The 24,319-nt window shown below is 55.3% G+C and overlaps 1 protein-coding gene across 1 annotated transcript; it reads right to left on the reverse strand.

The window, feature by feature from the left end:
* Window positions 1-16,983, reverse strand: Znf316 (zinc finger protein 316). Its single transcript, XM_038346826.1, has 7 exons — window positions 16,859-16,983; window positions 12,260-12,427; window positions 11,539-11,903; window positions 11,292-11,383; window positions 10,570-10,696; window positions 10,076-10,189; window positions 1-3,989 (listed from the first exon to the last, which is right to left on the reverse strand). Exons 3-7 carry the CDS (start codon window positions 11,873-11,875, stop codon window positions 1,654-1,656), a joined length of 3,006 nt encoding a protein of 1,001 aa, XP_038202754.1. The 5' UTR covers window positions 11,876-11,903; window positions 12,260-12,427; window positions 16,859-16,983; the 3' UTR covers window positions 1-1,653.
* Between the last annotated feature and the right edge of the window lie 7,336 nt (window positions 16,984-24,319).

Here is a 24,319-nt window from a genome sequence, read left to right on the forward strand (position 1 = left end):
GATTCCAGCTTCTCGGAAGGGGAAAACAAGTCAGAAAAGAGATGGACACAGTAGAGTGAGCTTCCCTGATGGACACCAAGGTGGGGCAAAAGCAGAGTCCAGTCCCAAAGCTTGTTTCTCCATCTTTATTAAAGCTAGGTCCTCCTGCCCACAGCAGAGGGGCAGAGTGGAAACCGCTGGGGAAAAAAGAGGGATGGGGTTGGTGCCCCGCAGCCCACCTTGCCCTGGCTTTTTCTGAAGTTCATGTACCAGAAAACATGGGAAGAGCATAAAAAATAGGATAGAGAGGCCACTGCTGAGCAATCAGGACCCATGCCTTCCCACTTCACCTCACCCAGCCAAGCTACCTTCTGACCATCACCACCCCAGCTCCTCCCACCCATGGACTACCCACCCGGCACCTAGCAGCCTCCCAGCCTCCCCGTTAGCTCTTGGGCCCCAAGAGCGTGTCTACACTACAACAAAGGATCTAGGTCTAAAAGGGAACCGCAGTTGGGTGGAAATCTCACTTCTTTAACACTGGCCCAGAATTCATGGAGGATGGGAGGGGCTTGTGTGTGCCACACCTCAGATGCCAGCAGTGCAGGCTGGAGAGTTAGCTATCCACTGTGCAAGGGCCTTGCATAGTAAGGCGTTGTGAGCTCAGGTCCACGTGATACCTTAGGTGGACAACCACTGTGCAAACCACCAATCACTCTGTAAGCCATGGACCCACCCATGGCAGAAACACTACCTGCTTCTAGCGTAGGGTGATTACAGCAGAGTTAAGAGTCTTGCAGAGGATAAAGGGCCCTTATTATAAGCTGAGGGGAAGGTTCCAGAACCCACCCCAGTGCTGTGAAAGGCTGAGCACAGGGCTCCGCAGCTACCTGCTCCGGCGGAGGGAGCTGCTAGGGAACTCCTATGGAGACCAGGTCTGTAGGAGCCCACACCAGGCACTCCAAAGATGTCCATGTGTGCCACTCGCAGCCACTAGAGCACCAACAAGCTTGGAGGGGATTCCAATACCAAAACGCACCTTGTAGCCAGTGCTACAAGGGGTTGGTGTAAGGATTCTCAAATAAGGCTTCCAACTCTCTGGGGTCCTAGCCAACATTGGCAGCCTGACTACGCATTTGGTATCTTGCTTTTTCAACACCTCCCCAGTTTTCAGGCCATACAAAAGATGGAAATAAATACCCAGTCGATAGAACAAAAGCTTCCCCTGTTCGCATCTCCATCCCCCCAAAACCTAGTGAGGCTCCTGCCTGTCATAAACCATGTTCTTAAAACTTACTGGACACACCCAAGTGACCGGAAAACGGTCCCTGAAACTCCTAGGGAGACTGGGAAGAAGCCAAACCCACCAAGAAACCCGGATGCAGCTGGATGACCTCTCTCACCCTCTCCCAATGATAGGGCTTCCCCATCGTGACAGACTCCTAAGCCACTGGCCCTACGGGCCACCTGAATCTGAATCCGTGATGAACGAACTGGCTTTGCCGGCTATCTCTGCAGCACAGATCCAGGGATGGGGCGCTCTTGATCAGGGTGGCGGCCTGTGCGCACCCAAGCAAGATCTGAAGCTCGGGGCGATAGTGCCAAGAGCACCCAAGATTGGGAATCCTCAGCCCGCCTCGAGGAGCGGGAGGGCTCCACGCGCTTCGACCTGCTTCACAAGACGCTCTCCTCGTAGGCACCCGAGGGCCCAGCGAACGCGGCAGGATCGGAGCCGAAGCTGGTTCCGCCGGCGAACTCGAGCAGCGTTCCTGACCCGGTGCCCGAGCCCGGTGGCGGCGGAGGCGGCGTCGCCTTGGCAGGGGCCTGGGCCTTGGCGGCGGTATTCTGCGTCTGTACGCCCGCCTGCCCGCGGTGCGTCTTCATGTGCGTGAGCAGATGCGAGCTCTGCGAGAAGCGCCGGCCGCAGTTGGCACACGCGTACGGCCGCTCCCCCGTGTGGGTGCGCTGGTGCGTCACGAGCACAGATCGCTGGGAGAAACGCTTGCCGCACTCGGGGCAGGGAAAGGGCCGCTCGCCCGTGTGGCCGCGCCGGTGCTTGGCGAGGTTGGAGCGCTGCGCGAAGCCGCGGCCGCAGTCGGCGCAGCGGAACGGCTTCTCGCCCGTGTGCGTGCGCCGGTGCCGTTTGAAGTCCGAGCTGTGGCCGAAGCCCTTGCCGCAGTCAGGGCAGCGGTGCGGCTTCTCCTCGGCGTGCGCCCACTGGTGCCGGGTCAGCGCAGCGCTCTGCCCGAAGCGCCGGCCGCACTCGCCGCACGCGTAGGGCCGCTCGCCCGTGTGCGCGCGTCCGTGCGCGGTGAGATGCGCGCGCCGGCTGAAGCCCGCCCCGCACACGCCGCACACGAACGGCTTCTCGCCCGTGTGACCGCGCACGTGCGCCGCCAGGTGCGAGCCGCGGGCGAAGCGAGCGCCGCACTCCGGGCACGGGAAGGGCCGTTCGCCCGTATGCGTGCGCCGGTGGCGCGCCAGGTGCGAGCCGTACACGAAGCTTTTGCCGCAGTCGGCGCAGCGGTGCGGCCGCTCGCCCGCATGGTAGCGCTGGTGCTTGGCTAGCGCCGCGCGCCGCCCGAACGTCTTGCCGCAGTCAGAGCAGATCCACGGGCTCTCCTCCTCCGCCATTGCGGCGGGTGCGGGCTCTGCCAGCAGCGACCCCACGGTGGGCGCGAACGCTCGCAAGCCACCATCCGTCCCGACTCTGGGGCCCGCGCTGCGGAACGGGTCACAAACCAACCCCGTGCCCTCCAGGGACAGCGGGGCGCCCAGGGGGCCGGAGAGATGACGCCCGTCTACCTGCAGCCGTTCGGAGAACTCGGGGAACCCCAGTATGGGGAAGCCGTCTGGATGCAGCCAAGACTTGGGGTGCATGGGAAAATGGAAGCCGAGCGGGTGCGAGGAAGGCCCTTCGCCCCCACTCAGGCCGTTGCCCATCTCACGGAACCGCCTGTCAGGCTCAGAGTCCTTCTTGCTACCGGGGACCGTCGCCTCTGCCGCCGCAGCTATCACCTCCTCGTCCTCTCTGGCTTCAGCTTCAGTGTCTCCAAATGCCACACCACTCCCGGGCTCTTTGGTCTCCTCGGGCCTGGCCTCCAGTTCCTCCGGCTCCGCTGTGGCTACAGCAGCTACTGCCATCTCCATCTCGTGGGGAGGCATCCCCGCACCCTCGCCACTGCTGGGCTCCGTGCAGCCGCCGCGCCGGTGCCGCTGGAAGTCAGCGCGCAGGCGGAAGGCCTGGCCGCAGTCCGGACAGCAGTGAGGACGATCGGCGGTGTGCACAGCCTGGTGGCGAGCGAGTGCTGAGCTCTGGCTGAAGCTACGGCCGCAGTGTAGGCACGGGTAGGGCCTCTCGCCCGTGTGCGTACGTTGGTGGGTCACCAAGTAGGAGCGCCGTCCGAAGCCGGCGCCACAGAAGGCGCAGCGGTAGGGCCGCTCGCCAGTGTGGATGCGCCGGTGCGTGACCAGGTGCGACTTGTAGACGAAGCGCTTGCCACAGTCCGGGCACGGGAAGGGCTTCTCGCCGGTATGCGTGCGCTGGTGGATGGCCAGGTGCGAACGGTACACAAAGCCCTTGCCACACTCCTGGCAGCCAAAGGGCTTGACCGCTGCATGGTAACGCTGGTGCTTGGCCAGGCGCGAACGGTGCAGGAACACTTTACCACACACGTCGCAAGTGGTCTCCGGATGTCCTACGGGGACAGCTGCTGCGGGAAATGCCCAGGGCGCCAGAAAGTTCTCCCCAGGCTCCCGGCCAGACAGGAAATGTTTAGCTTCAACCTCCTCAGCCAGGATACCGAGGCTGCCTGGGCTGGGTCCCCAATCCTCTGGAGTCTGAACCGAATCTGAATCGTCGGGTCCCCAAGTCCCAGGCACATCCCCCACACCATAGGCTGCAGACCACAGCCCTGGGGGCTCGTTCTCCTCCTCTGCCATCTCAGCGAGGAAGTCCTCGTCGTCTTCCTCCTCATGGTCCTCTATGTCATCGTTCCAGAACCAGGCTCCTGAAGGTGACGAGACAAGAGGATGAGGGCACAGGAGCTTGGCAAGGAAATTGGAACAAACCAAACAGACCTGCTTCAGGCAAGTCAGAGGTGGTGCATGCCACAGCCAGTACTGGCCAACTGCAAGGCAGGAAAGCCGCTGGCCTCCCCTCCCCCAGTTAGGAGGTCTTACATGCACACCTGGCCAGGAAAGCCAGGGTCTCTCTAGGGCTTGCCACTCTGTAGAGGACAGGAGCCTGCAAACTGGGTAGTTTATCAGCAGATAAACTTGTGCACAGAGTGAGACCTGGGGCACTGCAGTCCCCAGACACCCAGCATGGCCCATCCAGCCATGTCCTCTGCCTGGAGGCCCTGCCTCTGTGGAACTTACTCCTCAGTAAGTCTTCCTCTCCTTGCCTTTACCAGTGGCCAGGGGGTTCTCTTCCACTCTAAACAGCAGAATCAGGAACTGCTAGCCGGGGAAGAGCCTCTGGGGAGCTGTGTATTTGGGGTCTTGAGTTCCTCCCCCTGCTGTGGGGTCACCCTGGGCTTCACTTTCCTGAGCTCTGCATTTGAGAAACCCCAGGCCACCTGAGATTACGTGTACTGTGAGCACCCCTCCACTGAGATGCACCCCTGGCTCACTCTCTGCCCTTCCAGGGGATGGTGTGGGCTCTAGAATCAAGTCTGTAGGGCCGCTCTGTTCAGGAAGTGAGAGCATGTAGACAGAGCCACCATGATACACCCAGGAGACACAGGGACACCACCTGCACCACAGTGTCCAGGTGTTCAGAGCACCTGTGTGCCGCTCTCTTGTCCATCATTCCCACCTCACTGAGATCCCATCCACTTGATTCTGAGGGCAAAGTTCTGGACCACAAAAGCCAGGGGCTGGGCCAGGAAGTCTCAAAAAACAGGGCTGGCTTCACATGTCAAGTCTCGCACCCCAATCAGCCCTAGTTCTACATGCTAGATGTCATTCACAGGGGAAGACAGCATAGTTCCACATCCATGAAGCAGAGAGAACGGTGAGGGCCTTACTACAGATGTGAACACACACGCTGTTCATATGAAAGGACAAGAAAACGGGTTACTTTATTTTTGTTTAGTCTTTAACACTGTTTCCCACTATTCTAGTAATATATAATTTAGATATTTTAGATGGAAAAATTTCTTAAGCTGAGTTTACCTCTAGCTGCCAACGTGGCCACCAGAGGGACAAGAAGTGACAAAGAGAGGCCCTGTTGCTGGCTGGCTGCCCTTCTTTGTTCAGCCAGAACTTTGCAAACCTGGGACGGCAGGAGCAGCCCTGGGGCAGAGAGAAGCTGGCTGACAAAGACATCCCCCGGGCTCTGGTGAGAGGCTTCTGTAGTTTTTAACTAGAGCCCAAGTAAATCAGGGGAAGCTGATGCTAGGGAATGAATACAATCCCTGGATCTCTCCAGGAGCTCGAGAGTAGGCTGCTACTTGCCCAGAGTCTGGGAACAGCAGGGACATCTGTCTTGAGGAGTCGACTACATGACGCTCTGCAGGGTGGGCAATCATGAAAAAGGCCTGGGGATCTCACGGCTGCCTCTGGAGCTGGCATGGCCACTGCTCAACAAGGGTGTGGTGTGTTCTACACAGCTAGAAGGAAGTGGGGAGGGCAGCAGTCCAACAGGTGGCCCTGAGGGTCACACCCAGACCCCTGGGGAGTAAAGTAAGGATGGGGGCTCCTTGCACCTAACGTTTGTCCAGAGATCTGACCACAGGTGAGGGTGATTAGGCCTCCAGGAAGAGGCAGGGCTCAGAGTCTACTGTCTAGACAAGTCACACAGCATTGCCACAAGGACATCTTTACAGCCCACGTCCTGAGCTAAAGACACCCGGACTCTGGTGAAAGAGGTTTTGGGAAAGATGAGAGGAGCAGGGCAGGAAGCTGAAACCCTCGGGATTGTGGGCTGTCACAGTTTCCCCCATTCTGCAAACGTCACTCTCTCTCATGGTGGCTGTCAGTGTGAGTCTTACAGATTTGTCCCTTCGAAGCATAATACTGGGGATTTATAAGCTCAAAACTAGCTCGTTCCACTGCGCTCCACCCCAGGGGATCTCCCATGGCTTATGTCCCCAATCTGCTGGATCCCCCCCAGGACTGCATAGGCCAAGCTGGGCCCTTGACCCAGCTCCTTTATTCCAGGGACCTTGCGCAGGCCAGTCCCCTCCAAGGCTAAGGCTGGGGAGTGGGTGTGGGGGGAGGGGAAGCTGGCTGTCTTAGAGGCAGCCTGTCAGCGGTTGCAGAGAACCAGGGATCCTGACAAGACATGGCAGGCATAGAGGTCCCCAGTCAAGGTGCCATTTCCTTTCCATTGACAGCCAGTTCTAAGGTCCCCGAGTAATATCTGTGCCTGTCTTCATTCTCCCCCCAAATCTCCATCTAGACCCAGAAACTGAAGATGAGCTCAGGCAGAGTTCCTTCCCATATTGGGGACAGTCCCCAAGGGAGGAGGCATACCAAAAGGATGCCCAAGTCTATGGATGTGGGCAGCCTCACTGAGGGTTGCCAGGAAGGTGTCTGAACTGCAGCCTGGGAAGGTAGCCAGCTTCTACACTGGCATCTGTCCTCTGTGCCAAGTGCTGGTGGCCTTTCTCCTAGGATGGGCTCTGGGCTGCCCCCTGTTGCTGGTGAGTGGCCTCTAAGAGACCAGCAACACTTTGGTCTTGATGTCCTCTTGAGTAATGTAATTGAACACCAAGGCCCGAGTATTAAGAGGACCAAGGCCTGCCTTTGTCATGGGGATTTGGGAGGAGTAAGCCTTCCCTCACCCCATCAGAGCCTCCAGCACTTGGATACCTGTCAGCCCCTTTGTCCCAGATGCTAAGAAGCCAGCCTCTCTGCCAGACGTTCCCTTACTTCTTCCCTTCTACCTGCACTAAGCCCAGGGACCTAGATACAACGGGGCTCAGTGCCTTGTGCCCTGGCTAGGACCAGAGGACTCTACTATCCAGCTTCCAGGGCATGGCTGAGTGAAACTCCACCAAGAGACCCTCTACGGTTCCTAGTTCATAGCTGTGTGCCAGACTCTGCCTGCTGGGGGTGTCCATGCCCTGCTCCTGGCTGAGAGCCCTTCCCCTTGCCTGTGTGCATCTGTGCTAAGCTGAACCAATAGATAACCGGTACTTGCTGTGTCTGCCCAGATGGATACCAGCTGTCTGCAGGCTGGCAGTGTGCACTTTGAGATCAGTCTTGCTTAGGATCACACGTGGGGCTCCAGACCCCCTGGCTGTGCTCACTTGCTGGTTATTGGAGTCTGACTGCCTCTTAAACTCTTTAAGCTGGTTCAATCCTCAGTGGTATGTTTCCTTCCTATCCTCTTTCAGAAACGGCTTGGTTAATACTTGCCACATAAGTACAGACACCTGAGTTCACTTTCCAGCACCCACGTGAAAAGCCTGGTGCAGTAGTACATGCTTGGGTAGACTCCTGGGGCTCGCTGGCCAGCCAGCCCAATCATCAAGCCCCAGATCCCGGTGAGAAACCAAGCCTCAACAAGGGGACCGCTCCTGTGTTGACCTCTGGCCTCCATGCAAGCCTGTACACCAAGAAAGGAAAAGGGGTAGAGGCCTCAGCGGAGGGAGAGGGGATGGCCCCACAGGGCCGGGTACTGCTCTAGGCAGCACAGCCTCTGGAGGCTGCTGAAAGGACGATTGCTAGGGGGAGGATCTGTCCCAGAGTGAAGGGCCAGGCGCTCACAGAGACCGGGAGCAGGGCAGCTGCTGTCAGGGCATGCCTTCTCCAGCTGTATTCTCTGCTTGGGTGCAGACTGGGGGCAGGAAACAGGGTTAAGCCAGGGTCTCTCCAGGACCACATGGGATGGAAGCTGGGTCGGGGGGTGGGGGAGCTAGTTCAGACACTGCTGGAGTGAAGAGTAGAAGGTGGCGGCCAGGGTTGCTAGGATACAAAGCGCAGGCTGAAGGGCAAGTGGGACTCTGAGTATCACAGAAGATGGCAACACCTGAGTGAAGGAATGTGCCCGGGAGCCCACACATCGTGTACAGCTGAGCTCACAAGGGGCAGAGGAGGGGAAATTAGCGTGTTGTCTTACAAGGCTGATTTAGAAGTCCAGATGGCCAGTCTTGGGACAGTTAGGATCTGTCCTGCCAGACTCAGCCACGCTCAGGGTCCAGGTGGCACTGCTGGGCAGGGTGAGAAGGGAGGCAGACACTCAACTGCCGGCTGTCCTCAGAAGACCTGAGAGCTGCCCTGTGCCAGTGCCTCTCCCAGATCCCGCCATCTGCATCCCCTGTGGGCAGTCATGTGACACATCAAAGACATGACCTGGGGATAGCTCAGTGAGTAACGTGTTTGCCCTGCAAGTATGACAACCTGAGTTCAAATCCCTAGAGCCAGTGGAAAGCCAGACACCGTAGCATGAGTCTAACCCAGGCATCCTGAGGAGTGGGAGACGCCCGCAAAGCTCACAGGTCACTAGTGGGACCTATGCAGTGTTGGGAAATAAAGACATCCTCTCCTGGACAAGGCAGATGCTGAGGACTGATGCCCGAGCTTGTCCTCTGACCTCACACATAAAGATTTTGTTTGTTTTATTTGTTTTTCTTGAGACAGGGTCTCACTATGTAGCCCTGCCTAGCGTCAAACTCGGATTCACCTGCCTTTGCTTCCTGAGCACTGGGCTTAAGATAAAACGTTTAAAAAAGATGTTCATGGGTCCTGCACCAACCGACCGTCTGCAGACGGGGCCAGGCGGAGAGACATCTCAGGCTAACCCCCCTCCAGGGCCACCAGCCCAGTTAACCAGTTCTCTCAAGGAGCTTTCAAGCCCCATCCAGGTGCACAGCCACATGTCACCTGTCATCTGGTGTCACCTGCACTAAAAAGGACCAGGCTCTCCCCGGACCCTTCAAGAGAATGAACCATGACAGCAATGTCTTGAACCTACAGTCGAGGGTGGCCAGTGCTGGCCTGCGCCCTGCTCTCTCTAAGCGGTTTCTCTGAATGTGTCTGTGAATGGACCACACCACCTCCTGGGTCCTCAAGCAACTCGACCTACTTCTGGGCCTCATGTCAGAGGCTACAGAGTCCTCGCTGCCCCTCACTGAGCTACTAAGGGCTCACAGGCGTGTTACCAGAGTAAGGTTTTCCTCTTCTCATTTTAATATACATCTATGATAACTCCAAATTAGTTCCCTGTCCCACCCTGGGCTAACAACACCCCCAGCCTCAAGAGGGACACCCCCAGGCAAGGGCCTCCGTCACTCCAAAGTCCCAGTGAGACTCAGACCCCCACGGCATATTCAGTGTGACCAGGAATCCAGCATGCTCAGGCTGGAATCTGTGGATTTAGTTCAGGCTCTGTTCTCCATATGAATGAAGCAGGGCTCAGAGTTGAACGGGCAGAGCCCGAGTCAGTGTGAGGCACCCAGAGAAGCCCACCTTTCAATGCCTTCTGTACACATCACCTCAACTCTCCCAGAGGCTTTAAACCGCTCACCCAGATCAGATCTGAACGTCTGAGTTAAATCCCAAACTCACACACACAGAAACCAAACCAAAGTGGCAGCACACTCATTGGAGGGGCAGAGATGGGCAGATCCCCGGAGCTCAATGGCCAGCTAGCTTACTCAATTGGTGAGATCAGATAGCAGTGACACCCTGTCTCTAAAAACAAGCTGGACGGCTATGGAGAAAGTGGAGGGACTGAGGGGCACCATATGAAAAAATGGCCAATGGGTGGAGCAGTCAGAAAATTGGTGAGTCTGCGCGTAGAAAGCCACATTGACAGTGTAGCAGGTGTCCGTGCCAGCTTGACAACTCCCCTCACTTATAGAAAAACAAAACCCAAAGATTTCACAGGTTCCAAGGTAAGAACAACAAAAACCACTTAAGGTTCTCTAAGGACAATCTAGCCTTCAGACTCGGTGAAGTTGGACCATGGGGCCTCAAGGTGACGGCAGGGGCAAGTACACAGTGGCCTCCCTGTCTCCTCACAGCCACCCACACCCATGAGCACTAACAGCATCGGGGAGGCAGAGGGCTTGCCTTGGTGAAGGCTCAAGTCTGACACAGCCTGAGCAATCATGCCAGCAGAATCCCCTCGAGACTCACTCACCCGTGTAGACACCAGTGACAATGTCTCCCTCCTCGGGAGGGGGGCTGTCTGGGACCCAAGGTTCTTCTCCTTGTTCGAGGTGGAAGATCAGATCCGGCTTGGGAATTGGGTATCCTACCCAGGAGAGGGAAAGATGGTGGCTGTCCCAATGGAGTCCAAGCTATCCCTGTCCACACCCAAATCCTTTGCTCTTTACCCTCCGAGGACCAGCCCTTCCCACAACCTCTGCTCTGAGAGATCCTACGATCCATCCCTGGAAGCCCTGCCTTCCAAACCCACACCAGCAGTATACACACACGTTCTCCCACCGAAAGGCTTCTGGGGCTGTGCAGCTAAGAGCCCAGAGTGGACCACCAGCTTCAGAGCATGTTTCCTCCTGGTCTGGACCTCCGAACCCGGCGGCCAGAATGGGCTGGCTGCTCCAAAACCCAGGAGCTCAAGAAGCACGCTCTTTGGCAGCTCTCACAGGGGACTGCCTCGGGGTCCTTCCTTACCCAAGGAGACCAGGATCCCATAGTTCTCCTGCATTACTTCCCGGTAGAGGTCTCGCTGGTCCACATCCAGCCTCTCCCACTCCTCCAAAGTGAAGTACACAGCCACATCTTCAAAAGTCACCAGCCCCTGAAGCACACAGAGCCCCAGGAGAGAGGATGAGGGAACGTTCTGCCTCCAACACCCACTCGAGATAAGAAAACATAGTGGGGACATGGCCCAGCACCCCATTATTTATGGGTCTACATGTGTCCAGATGGTACAGCCATCTCTCAGGCCTCTCACCCTCTGACAGGGCCCCATCTCCTATCCATCAAACTCAGAGAGGGCAGGCCCCTCTTAGCATGGCCCCTCATATGTCACACAGACTAGTCCTGGCAAATACCTTGGCTTTATCAACAGGTTAGCGATGGACAGGTGGTACCAACTAAACTGAGTGTGGGTACTGATGTCTGACCCAACAGCAGGAAAACAGACCCCAGGAGGGGAACAGTCATTCTAGAAGACTCCAACCTGACTTGGGCGTGGGCTGGGGACAGCCACGCCTAGTACAGTTGAGTGGGAGGTAGCCGGAGTACTCAGAACAACGTAATGACCTGGGGAGGGACAGGGACCTGGGAAAACAGAACCATATAAACCCCAACACTAAAGCCTTGTCCTCACTCAAGAGCCACAAGACAAAGAGGGCCCAAGACCATGGCTGACCAGTGTATATGCAGTTCACCTGAGTCAGGAAATGCTCATCATCTTCCTCCTCCTCCTCTTCCTCTGGATCTTCATCCTGAATAGCAGGTGAGACCCGGGAGGCCTGCAGGGCTGAGAGGAAGGAAGATTGTTTAGGGCCAGTGGCGCCTGGCTGGCAAGCAGGGTGGTTCTCCCGGCTACTCCCATACTTTAGGCCCAGGTCCAGTCCCACCCTCATGACCCCAGCCTCTTCCTTCCCCCAGCAGCGGTGGGGTCCTTGTTCCTACCTTTCCCTTGAAGAACTGGCGACCTGACATCACCGCCGTTGCTTAGCTGCTCCTGGGTCCCCAAGCTCAGCCTCTGCTCCTTTGCCAGCCCCTCCTCCACACTGTCGGCACCAGCAGCGTCCTCTGAGTTAGCCTCCACCTCCACCTCCTGGACCTGTGTGGCCACTTCCTCCTCTTCCACTACTACCTCTTCTGCTTCTTCCTCCCCCTCTGCCTCCTCTCTCCCCTTCTCCTCCTCATCCCCATCCTCGTCAGGGTCAGCATCGCATTTTGACCCATCTTCTGCAGGCTCCAGCTGGGTAGCTCGGGAGTCTGGAGTAGTGTGAAGGGCGGCCATCAGCCCTAGGAGAGAGCCTCTGTGTGGCCTGAAACACAGAGACACTTTGCAGGGGAGGCCGCAAGGGCTGAGGGAGGACCATGGTCTGTCTGTTATCTCAGGCTGTGCAACTGGCACATGATTGATCCAGAAAGCCCACCCAAAGGGCTCCTCCCCACAATCCTCTGGGACACGGCTTCTGTTCCCTCACAAGCAGCCATGGGTCTTGTGTGAGCTGCAACCTGTCCCTGGGTGAGGCACCCGTTATCGCAACCCATCGATCCTCAAGGAGGAGAAGCACGGAGCGCAGTCAACAGAGCCCCAGGGATCCATGTGTACGGATGGGAGAGCATAACTTACAAGGGGCAGCCTGTCCCACATAGGAAGCAAAAACGAGCAGCTTACCCAGCCCTCAGCACACATGAGCCAGGTCCGGCCGAGGCGCTGTCAGACCACAGGCACCTGTGCAGCTGCGGGAGGCGGGGTGGGGTGCAGGATGGAAGGGTGTCTTGCTTCGTCTCCTCAGGGAAAAGGAAAGAGCACCCAGCAGTCAGCAAACTCTCAGGCCCCTTCCTGGGAGTCAAACGAGAGACAGGGCTGAAATGTCATCACCTTGGAGACTCACAGGATCCTTTTTACCCCAGCGATGTCACCGACTCAGTCCAGCTTCACCTGGCCTGAAGCCTAGAGCCTTGGGCCTAAGGGGACAGCCCCAAGGGTCCTACAGCCACTAATCTAGTCCATGTCTACAAAGAACCAGTCCAGGTGAATCTCAAACACTGGGCAGTTATGTTTCTTTTAATTATATTTTATTTATTTGTGGAGTGGGGTGCATGTCATTCAAACGCGTGGATGGTGGAGGACACCTTTCAGGAGTCAGCTCTCTCTTTCCTCCCCACGGGGTCTCAGGGATCAGACTCAGGTCATCAGGCTTGGCAGCAAGTACTGTTAGCTGTTGAGCTATCTTACCGGTCCACTGTGGTTTTCAAGAATTCATTCCTATGATCTTTCACCATTATGACACTCCATACCTGCCCCTGTACCTGCCCAGATCTGAATGGGACCATTTTCAAAAGTAGGGCAGGCCACTCCAGAATGCTGAGTTTCAAAAAGATCCAGAAATGCCAGGCCACACCAGACACTGGAGCCACCTCAGTGGACAGCACTGCCTCGGGATGCTGGTAAAGCTGCCCAGGGCCATGGCTGTAGCAGGCAAAGCTGCCCAGGGCCATGAGAAGTCACTGTGCCTGGTATTCCCATGGACACACCTGAGCGGCTGGTTCCGACCAGGCTCACCTATACCCCATCCCCTTTCTGTTCAGACATCTGCTTCCAAACCTATGCTCTGGAGGTTGGACAGATGGCTCAGCAGTTAGAAGCACTGGCTGCTCTTCCAGAGGACATAAGTTCAATTCCCAGAATCCACATGGTAGCTCACAATCATCTGTAACTCCAATTCCAGGGGATCCTATGCCCTTTCTGCCCTCTGTGGGCACCAGACAGACAAGTAGTACACAAGACATACAAGGAGGCAAAACACTTATACACATAAAAAATTAATTTAAATCTATACTTTGGGAGGTAACTTCTGCTTTGCATGCATGAAAACCCAAGTTTGCTCCCCTGAATGTCAAAGTTGGGCCTGATGGTACACACCTATAATGCCAGCACTATGAAGACAGAGACAAGAGATTCCATGGCACTTGCTGGCCAGCCAGTGTGGCCAACACAGCAACTGAGGACACCTAGCATTGACTTCTGGCCTCTACATACATTCATGCACACCCGCACACACATAAACAGGGACACACTCCATACTCTAAGAAAGCAAACAGAAATGAGCAGTCAAAAAGTCAAAACAAAATAAAAAGAATTCCATACGTTAGCAGCTAGACCTCTCTGAGCATCCCTGTCTATGCCAACCCCCCAAATCCAAGGGCTGGGACTCCTGACATCCAGAAGTCCCCTCTGCTGTGACTGTTCCCCCAGCACTGCATCAAAGATTGAAGCCACAAAACTAGACCTAAGAGGACCACCAGAGCCCTCCAGGGCTCTTCAGGGTTGGAAGATGCCTGAAGGGTAAGAACACACATGCCTCAGGCTGTCCTGGCCAGCACCCAGGGGCACTGAGAACACTAAGGGAGAGATTTCCCAACCGCCACCCACCTCAGACCTAGAGAAGGCCTTTGCTTACTCAAGCCTAAGGCTGTAGATCAAGCTGAACCTAGACACCCACAGAACTAATTCCCAACTGGTCACCACCTTGGGCAGCAACTTCAGACTTCCGCAAGCCAGACTATTGTCTGTAAGGACCCAAGAAAAGAAAGCTGGGGCTGTGGAGGAAATTGAGTTAGTCAAAGTGCTTGGCCACACAAGTGTGAGGACCTGAGTTCAATCCTCCAGCAGCTGTAGGGAAAAGGAGAGGAAAAAATGTCAAACACAGCACTGTCTATCTGTAAACCCAGGCCTGGTAGTGCTGGCCAGGCAATGGGAACTGGGAAACCCCAGGTTCAGAGAGACACTGCCTCAAATAATATGGTGGACAGTGTCTAAAGCAGAGACCTGATGCCGACCTCTGTCACCTACACACACACTTGTGTATATGCACGTGCATGCACAGACGCTCACACAAAACGGTACAGACACTATACACAAAGAGGAGGAGGAGGAGGAGGCAGCCCATCGTGGCTACCTCTCTTCCCAGGCAGCATCCACGTTTTCTTTACTAAAGATGATGCAGAGTCCCCATTTTCTTCCCCCTGGGTCCCCATGCCAGCAGACACACAGCAGTCACGCCAGACCTTGAAGACAGGGCCCAAAGATCATAGTCAATGACCCAGATATCGGTTTGTTTTGTTTTTTAAATCAGAGGCAGGGCTCAGCTGTCACACTCCACAGCAGGCCAACCACAGATTGAGGGAAGGATCCATCAAACTAAAATCCACCCCAGAAGCAGTGGAGAGTCTCTGCCTCCAAAGAGGACAGTGGGTAATATCAAATTTGTGCACTAGCCCAATGATGGTTACTGCTATGCACTTGACAGGATCTGGAGTCACAGAAGAGAAGCCTCTGGGGTGTCTGTGAGGGAGTTTCTATGTCAGGTTGATACCATCCCGAGCTGGGGCCGGGGACTGAATAAAAGAAGCAAGGGAGCTGAGCACCAGCATTTTCCTCTGTCCGCTTCCTGACTGTGGACCAGCTACCTCAAGCAATTGTCTGTGCCTTTAAACTGTGAGCCTAGCAAAAGCTTCCTCTCTTAAGCTGCTTGTCAGGACAGAGCAAGGAGAAAGAAACTATTTAAAAGCCTCTAAGGTTGCTGGGTGGTGGTGGTGCATGCTTTTAATCCCAGCACTAGGGAGGGAGAGGCAGGCGGATCTCTGTGAGTTCGAGGCCAGCCTGGTCTAGAGTTCTAGGGCAGCCAGGGCTACACAGAGAAACCCTGTCTTGAACCCCCCCAAGTGAGCCCCCCAAAAGAATTCTCTAAGGTTAGCAGTTCACAGGAAGAAATGGCAAAAGCCAAGAAAAGCCTGAGGCTTCAGGCACCCTGACCTAGTCCTATTCCTAACAAAAGTTCTGAAAACCAGTCTGACCAGGGTTAGGTCAGTTCATATGCCTAAAACTCGGGCCCAGGGGGCTCCCCACCTCCCCGGATATTCCCACCCCCACCTACCCCCAGCCAATCAGTCCCCAGAAAGCTTTTCTCCTCACCTCCCCTTGACCTCCCATCCTAGATCAAAATGCAGGAGACACGTTCATGGCTTTGTCATGCAAAAACCCGACGTCACTCCAACCCCTCTTACCACGAAGGTCCCGAGCCTTAGTGGACTCAGAGCCTTAGTGGACTTAGCAGACACAAAAAGGGGCGAGGCCCTGTCCATAAGAAGGGGGTTTGCAAACACAAGTGGTAAAGTTTGAAAAGTTGAAAAGTTAGGAGCTCCCGAAAAGTTCCAAATCCAGGGGAACCCACGTGAAGGAGCATGTCTGTGTGTGCTCGTGCACATGAAAGCACACTTGTATCTAGTTACCTTCATTCCAGCTCAGTGCCCCCCACTTCAAAGGACTTCAAAGCCCTTCAGGACTTTTTTGTCCAGGTTGTCTTTCCCTGTTCTCTACAATCCTCACCATCTGCCGGGTTTCCGGAGCCCCGACTCTCCAGGGTTACTCCTGGAGGCCATCCAAGATCCCCAGATCAAGATCCTCAACCAGACCAGCTAGCCCCCCCTCCCCCCCAAGACCGGCCAGTAGCTACTGAACCAAAACAAAGTGCTAATGCCACCCACTGACGCTGAGTAGGTGACCTGATCCTCGCAGGTACCTGCACCTCCTCTTTCCCTCCTTGTGTCCACATGAGGCACCCTCAAATGCAACAACCAGCGCGCGGTATGAGTTGCCCCACCCACCTCGGGGGCAACAGACTTAGCAGATAGGCACCCAGTCAGTCTCTATTTGCAGACGAAGCAGACTGGACCGTGGCCCCCAAATGTCACAAAGCCGGCTTTAGGGCGCCAACACAGGGTGCTTCCCTCCTCTACTTCCCTATAGGGGGTTACCTAGGATCCGTCTCACGCCCGGGTAGGAGTGGTGACAGCCCTTCTTGGAAGGTGTCTCTTTGGGGGGTGGAGGCGGCCCCCGCCCAACTCCCGCCCCTGAACTGGAGGAGGCGGCGCTGTCACCTTCCAAAGGTGCAGCGCAAGTCGTCTCCGACCCACCCCCTCCCACGCTGGAGTCTATGACCCCCTCGAGGTGGGGGAAGAGTCAAGCCATCCGTGACGTGACGCGGAGGCCCAGGCCGGTACGGGGGGACCTAGGGGCCTGGAAGATTCAGCTCGTGCAGCTGCAGCTCCGACCCATCCAAAGACAGGCCCGGAAGCCCCGCGATCGCCCCACGACCACTCGAGGCCTCCAGCGCCCGGGCATCCAGGACGGCCAGGCTCGCCGCTGCCACCGCCCCCAGCGCGCGCGTCCCTCCCGCGCGCACCTGCCGCGTCCGCGCGCCCCACTCACCGCGCGCGCGCCCGAGGCCCGGCCAAGCCGGAGCGAGACACGGACTCGGGGGCGGGGGCTGTGACCACCGGGGACCCCCCCGCACTACACAAAGTGACGGCCGCGAGCTGCGCGACGGCGAAGGAGGCGGCGGCGCGTGGGTACCGGAAGTGCCGCCCGCCTGCCCCGCCTTGTCCGCGCCCACGGGGGGGCACTTCCGGTCATGGGGCATCACCACGGAGTTCTGAGTGCAGATAGTGAGACTGCCGGGAGGACCCTCCATGTGCGTGGAGGACGCTCGTGGCTACTCATGGTGAGCATCCCTGGACTCCCTACTCCTCTCCGCTGCAAGAGACCCCAGCCCACCCTTGGAGATGTCCGCGACGTCAAGCCCCAGCGAGCATCCTTTCCTTCCAGACCACAGCCTAGGTCCTCGGCGGTGCGTGTCAGGACGTGTCCGGAGCCCGTCCCCTGGTCACAGGTCCCTTCGTGGAGCTCACGGTGTGAAGAAGGGTGCTGTCCCCTTGAGGATATCCAGGCAGCGGCGTGTGTCCGACCCTGACATGGGCAAGGGTGTGACCAGGAGGTTGATCCCTCTTTGATGACCCACAGCTCCACCACACTGCCTTCTGGCAATGCTTGTGTGTGCAGGCTGCTGACAAAGGTGTGGCAAACAGGGGGTCAGCCTGTTCGAGCCATGAGGGGTTCCTGTGGGCTATAGCAGTCAAATGAACAAAAGGTTGTAGTTTGAGGCCACACTTGATTACTGTTCTGACCCCAGGCCTGGCATGAATAATGGGTGGTGGACTTGCAATGGCCTTAGACAAGTGGAGGAGCCTTGACAGTTCCATGCTATATCCATGGCTATTTGGGGCAGTGCTCTGCTGCCCCACACGGGTCACCTATGTTCTGAAGTTCCTGGACCCTGACTGAGCCTGCTGGCCACCTAAGTCTGGAGCTGAGTGCCCCAGGTACCGGTCTAGCCTCACCAGGTCTAGCCTCTGCCTCCTCCCTCATCTTCAGCCTCCTGTCACTTACATTGAGAAGACCTTGTGAAATGCTTGTGGTTTTCTTGATAGACCATGTAGCCCCGATGCTTCAGAGTAAGGGCCTGGCTGGCTCTCTACCCGTGGTTCTTTAGGAACCAAAACCTCACCCCTGTTTGCCTATACACATGCAGGCACAAAAGGAAGGAAGGTCCTTGTCTCTCATTTCCCTGGGATGTGTGTTCCCATGTGCACACGTGAGCTATTTCCATGATGACACTCTTACATGCCCTGGTTTTTTACACAGACTGATAACCTAGCAAATCACCTTCCTCCTTGCAGGTGATGGGTGTGTATACCCCCACCATGTGCCATGCTTTTCTCAATCCCCATGTTCTCGGGCCCTGTTGTCAAGTGGGCAGGGCACAAAGCGGAAACAGATCTTAAAATGGGGGCCATGATTATAAAAATCATGCAGGCCAACATGGAGGTGCAAGCCTGAAGCCCCAGCTACTCTGTAGGATCATGAATTCAAAACTACAGAGGGAATTCAAGGCCAGCCTGAGCGACTAGGAAGACCTAGCTCCAAACATATTAAAAGCTGGGAGGTAACTTACCAGTACTGAACCTGCCTAGAATCCCCCAGTGAGGGGCTGGGGTGTGGCTCAGTGGTAGAGCTCCTGCCTAGAATCCCCCAGTGAGGGGCTGGGGTGTGGCTCAGTGGTAGAGTCCCTGCCTAGAATCCCCCAGTGAGGGGTTGGGGTGTGGCTCGGTGGTAGAGCCCCTGCCTAGAAACGACTGGTGAGGAATCGGGGCTGCCCAAGGCCTCAGATTCCATGCCTAGCTCCTTCAAAATCAAAACAAAACAGATAAGACATCAGTATTCCCTATAGTGGGTGGTTGGAATTAGAGTGGTATTTGAAGTCACTATTTTGGAGAAGGGGATAAAGAAAACAGGTGTATTTAGCTCACAGTTTGGAGACTGGAAGTTCGAACAGCCTGGCACAGACCCTGGTGAAGGATCCTTGCTACCTCAGACTGTCAGGGGAGTGTGTGCGCACACGCTGATACCACTTTTTTTGTTGTTTTGTTTATTTGAATGACTCTTGACTTGGCATGATGGCTAGTCACGGTGCTCATCAAGTTGAGGCACCTGGAAGAAGAACTCTCAGTTGAGGAATTGCCTCCGTCAGGTTTGCCTGTGGGCATGTCTCTGCATTTTCTTGATTGCCAGTTGGTGTGGGAAGGCTCAGCCCACCGTGGGTGGTGCCACCCCTAGGCAGATGGGCCTGAACTGTGTAGGAAAAGTAGCTGAGCAAGCCAGTAAGCAGTATCCCTCCACGGTTCCTACTTCGGTTCCTGCCTTGAGCTTCTTCCATTGGCAATGGATGGTGACCTGTCAGCCAGAATAAACCCTCTCCTTCTAAGATGCCTTGGTGAGAGTGACTTACCACAGCATCAGGAAAAGTAGCCAGAGCAGATAGCCTCGCCACGTAGCCCAGGCTAGCCTTGACCTCGAGATCTTCCTGCCAGAGAAGATAGTCTCACTACATAGCCCAGGCTAGCCTTGACTTCGAGAGCCTCCCACTCCCACTGCTGGGATTCCGGGTATGCTCCCACCTACCTGTCCACTGTCACTTTTGACGTGAGATGAATGTCAATATGCCCAAGGTTTGCCTATCCCCTGCCAGACTAGAACCCAAGGAAGGGGCCAGGAGCACGTCTCACTCCATGGGAGATGAAAGCCAGTGATGGGGTTTCGGAGGAAGAGGAAGGGCGGTTGAGCCTGCCCATATTGTGCATACTGAGGTAGCGGAGAGAGGGAATTGGCAACCTGCCGTGGACTAGACTTGCCCAGGCCTGTGCACCCCAAGAGAACAGAAGCAAGAAAAACAGATGTGGGGCTGGGGAGATGGCTCCCTGGTAAGGGCTTGCCACACCAGCAGAGAGGCCTGGGTCTCATCCTGAACACCCACATAGAAGCCGGGCCTGGTGATGCATGCATGTACTCCTCGTGCCGGAGAAGCAGGGATAGGAGGATCCTTGGGGCTCGCTGGGTGATACCCAGGCCCCAGTAAGAGACTCTGACTCAAAAAATAAAGTGGGGACTGGAGAGATGGGTCAGGGATTAAGGACTGTACTGTCCTTCCAAAAGACCCGAGTTCACTCCCAGCACCCACATCAAATGGCTCACAACCACCTATAACTCCAGCCCCACGGGAACGCACACTGCTGACCTCTGTGAGCACTGCACTCACACACACACACACACACACACACACACACACAATTAAAGATATTAAAACCTTTTAAATTTTTAAAATTAAATAAAATGATGGCTCCTGAGGAAAGACACCCAAGGTTTCCCTCCAACCTCCACAGGAACATGAGGAACATGCAAACACATGAACACGTATGCACACACTCACAAAAATAAACTCTAGGGCTTGGGGATTTGGCTTGGTGGTAGAGTGCTTGCATAGCAAGCCCAAGGCCCTGGGTTCTGTCTTCAGCTCTGAAAAAAAATAACAAAAAAGACCCCAAAACAACCAAAATAAGGTAAATAAACACTATAGCGGGGGGGGGGAGATACCTCCACTGGAGAACAGCTGTCCCTCCATCCTGGGTTCAAACTGCTGCACAGTGTCACCAGCAGACATAAGGTGTTGGTGGGGGGTGTCACAAAGCAGTGAAGGGCACACAGCCCAACCCCTGAGAACCAGGTTAACCCAAAAGCTGTGACTGGACACACACACACACACACACACACACAGTCCCATGCAAAGTGCTGAGACAGCAGAGTCAGGTGGGTCACTGTGCCTCTCTGACACAGGTAGTGCTTCCCCTAGCCTGACAGACCAGAGAACAGGACACAGTAGGCCCTGGGTGAGAGCCCCAGGTGGGAGTTCAGGGTGATTCAGGGAGCCTTAGCAGGGTGGGCAGCAGAAAGGTCATGGAGGTGTGATGTGGCACTCCTGGGGAGCAGCAAGAAGGCACCTAAAAGCCGTTGAGGTGGTACAGGGGCCAAGTGGACAATCCCTGCCATGCAAGCAAACAGATCTGAGTTCAGCTCCTCAGCACCCACAGACAGGCACGGTGGCACATGCATGGAATTCTAGCACGGGAAAGTGAAGATGAAAGTCTCCCCGGGGCTTGCTGGCAGCCAGTCCAGACAAACCAGCACACTCTATTGTCTTAAATAAGCAGAGAAGAGGAAGAGGAGGAGAAAACAATGGAGGAAGACAGGAGGATCGCTGGAGCTCAGTGATCAGCCAGTCCAGCTGAGTAAGTGAGCTCCAAATTCAGTGAGAGACCCTGCCTCAAAAACTAAGGTGGAGCCTGAGCAAGGGAACCCAGCTTCAGCCCCTGGTCTCCACATGGGCATACGCACACACGCGCGAGTGCACCTGTGAGAGCACAGATACACACAGAGAAGACTTCGATGGATAAAGTGACAGGCTGTGAAGATGAAACCTGCTCAACAAGAACCGGACCCCTCTTTAGGAGCCCGAGTGTCTCAGGTCTGCCATGTGGTCCATTGATGGAGAAACAGGGACTCCATCTTCCCTTCAGATAGTGCCCTGCTTCCTGCCCCAGTCCTATTCAGCATGTCCACCTCTGCCCTCCGCTGCTCTGCCCAGGCAATCGAATCCATTGTAACATCCCTACTGGAAGTGAGCTGGGCCTGGGAGTGGCCAGCCCGGTGGAAAGGAGGGCCAAAAGCTCGTTTCTTGCTGGGTATGAAGACGGTGACAGAGAGCCCACCAGAGAGGACTGGACCAATTCCAGGCCTCTGCACAGAAGCAGAAAGGAACAGGCAGTGGTGGGGATCTCGCCTGAAAACAGAAAAATGTACTTCGGTGCCATCTCTATCCAGTTGTAGCAAGAATCTTGTCCAGTCAGTTCATCCGGAAGCTCCATCTTCAGTATCTGGTGAAACTCTCCCACCACCCCGAAGTGATTGCTAGCTCGTCACCCTGACCTGCCTCCACAAGTACCGTCGCTGGTCTGCTTAACCAGAATCCTCCACTCTTAGTACTTTTTCTGTCTCTTGACACCTGCCCCACCCCCAGCTCCTTGACAGTATAGTCCATGTTGTGTTCCTAATTAAGCTGGTTCTATCCCCAGATCTCTGTTCCCTGAGTTAAATGTGAATTTCGCACTTTAATATTCTATGTTTGTGTGTGTGTGTGTGTGCGTGTATGTGTGGTGTGTGTTATGGACACACAGTGTGTGCCCATGCTCAGAAGCCACAATAGGATGCTGGCTGTTCTACTCTAGCACTCTGGCTTATCCCCTTGAGACCAGAGCTTTCCCTGAATCTGGGGCTAAGTTGGTAGCCATCAAGTCCCAGCAATCCTCCTGTCTCCACTCCTTATGGCTCTGAGGTTACAGGTACATGCACAGCCATCTCGGCTTTTTATGTGGGTTCCAGTGATTCACACTCGTTTTTACCCAATGAACCATTTCCCAGCTCTAATGTATGTGTGTGTGTGTGTGTGTGTGTGTGTGTGTGTGTGTGTGTAAAAGAGACAGACAGAGACCCAGACAGAGAAAATCCACTGTAGCTAAGGCTGTCATAACTGCCCCCACTTCCTGAGGGCCAGAATCCCAAGCATGTGCCGCTGTACCCAGTTTATGAGGTGTTGGGGATCAAACCCCAGGCTCCTTCCATGCTAGATAAATCCTCCACCAACTGAGCTACATCCTCGCGGCAAGCACTGTAATTTCTTTTCCCAATTGGCATTGCAGCAGCTGGAGAGATGGCTCAGTGGTTAAAAGCATTTGATGCATTTGCAGGGGAGTCGGATATGGTTCCCAGCACCCACATGGCAGCTCAAACCATTTGTAGCTCCAGTTCCTGGTGATCCGATGCTCTCTTCTGACTTCTGCAGGCACCACGCCTGTTCATGGTGGACACACATACATGCAAACAACACGCTCACACACAAAAAAACAAATACATCTAACAAACAGGTCAAACAAATGGGCAGTACAGTTGTCTGTCCAGTCTGGGGACATGGGTCAGCACTCCCCTGTGCCAGGCTTCTTACTTCCCTGTGCCAACCCTGGAAACTGAGCTGGTGTGGACATTTGTCGCCAGCTGCCTGGAAGATACAGAAACCAGCAGAGCTTCCTGGAAGAGGTTTAGACCAAGGGATCGGGAAAGGACACTCTCCAAACTGATAAGCTGCCTGCGGGCTGTGCAGCGTGCTCCCCTGCAGCTGTCTGTGAGTCATTTCTACTCCACTAAATAACCCCTCACCCATAAGCCTGTAAGTAGCTCCAATAAAACTCACAGGGTCCCCACGCTGGACTTTGGTGGAGTCCATATCTGTCTGAGTAGACATCTGTGTTGTGTCTCCCCAGGAAAAGTTTTGTCGCACACCATAACTGGCGCCTGGACAGGGACGCTACAGAAGACGAGTTAGGTAGGAGTGCATGCATGGTTCTGGCTACAGGTAACAAGCCATGCAACCAAGACATTTGCTAAGCAGCCTGAGGGGGCAGCATCTGCCAAGGAAATCCCACTAGAGTTGTCCTTTCCTGTCCGGTGTATATTAGTGTACCTTTGTTCATGACAGGGGTTGCGTGGTTCTTCTTGCTATGGGGAGTGAGATATGCAACTAAGGATGAGCCATCAGGATGAGGAGTGCCCATGGAAGAAATCCCAGCATGGCAGTCTGACTATGTGGTACAGGGTGGCATGCCCACTTGATGAGTGGGGCTCGCCGTGTGAATATGGAGATTCCCTGACAACAGTTACCGGTTTAGAGGAAAGTTTTCAATCTTTGAGATTGGTGCACAGGAGTCGGGATTATGGGCAACAACGGCAGAGGGTGCCTGGCCACTGTTGTGCATCTGTTGTGCATCTGGAACAGCTGCCAAGCCGGAGCTTAGCTCTGTAAAGGAGTAACTGCAGCGAGAGAGGGAAATGTGGCAGAATCCTTCGTGTTAGCCTCTGATCTGTCGGGTAGATTGATAAACGAGAGGGGGAGATGGAAGTGTTGACTTGTCCCTTCTTAAGGCTTGGGGGCCAGAAGAAAAAGGGAACCAAGAACGTAGAATCCAGGGAAGATCCAGAGAGTGAGGAGGAGGAGAACATCACAAAAGAAATAGAAAACGGGGATCTATGATCGATTATGTGGATTAGGGCATTACCACTGTCCAGGGTAGTAATCAGGGAATAATCAGCACTCTGAGCTGCTGGAACCGGGGAAGACATTTAAACAAGCAATGAAGGAGCCTGTCGCCACCTGGCTTCCAAGGCTCTGGGACATGGGGGTGAAAGGGATCAGTATGCCTGCTGCCGAGGCAAGAAAAGTGAACCCATCCCTTCGTAAGAAAAGGCAGCCGGGCGGTGGTGGCGCACGCCTTTAATCCCAGCACTCGGGAGGCAGAGGCAGGCGGATCTCTGTGAGTTCGAGACCAGCCTGGTCTACAAGAGCTAGCTCCAGGACAGGCTCTAAAGCTGCAGAGAAACCCTGTCTCAAAA

This window comes from Arvicola amphibius, chromosome 10, assembly GCF_903992535.2.
Source record: "Arvicola amphibius chromosome 10, mArvAmp1.2, whole genome shotgun sequence".
Taxonomy (NCBI): Eukaryota; Metazoa; Chordata; class Mammalia; order Rodentia; family Cricetidae; genus Arvicola; species Arvicola amphibius.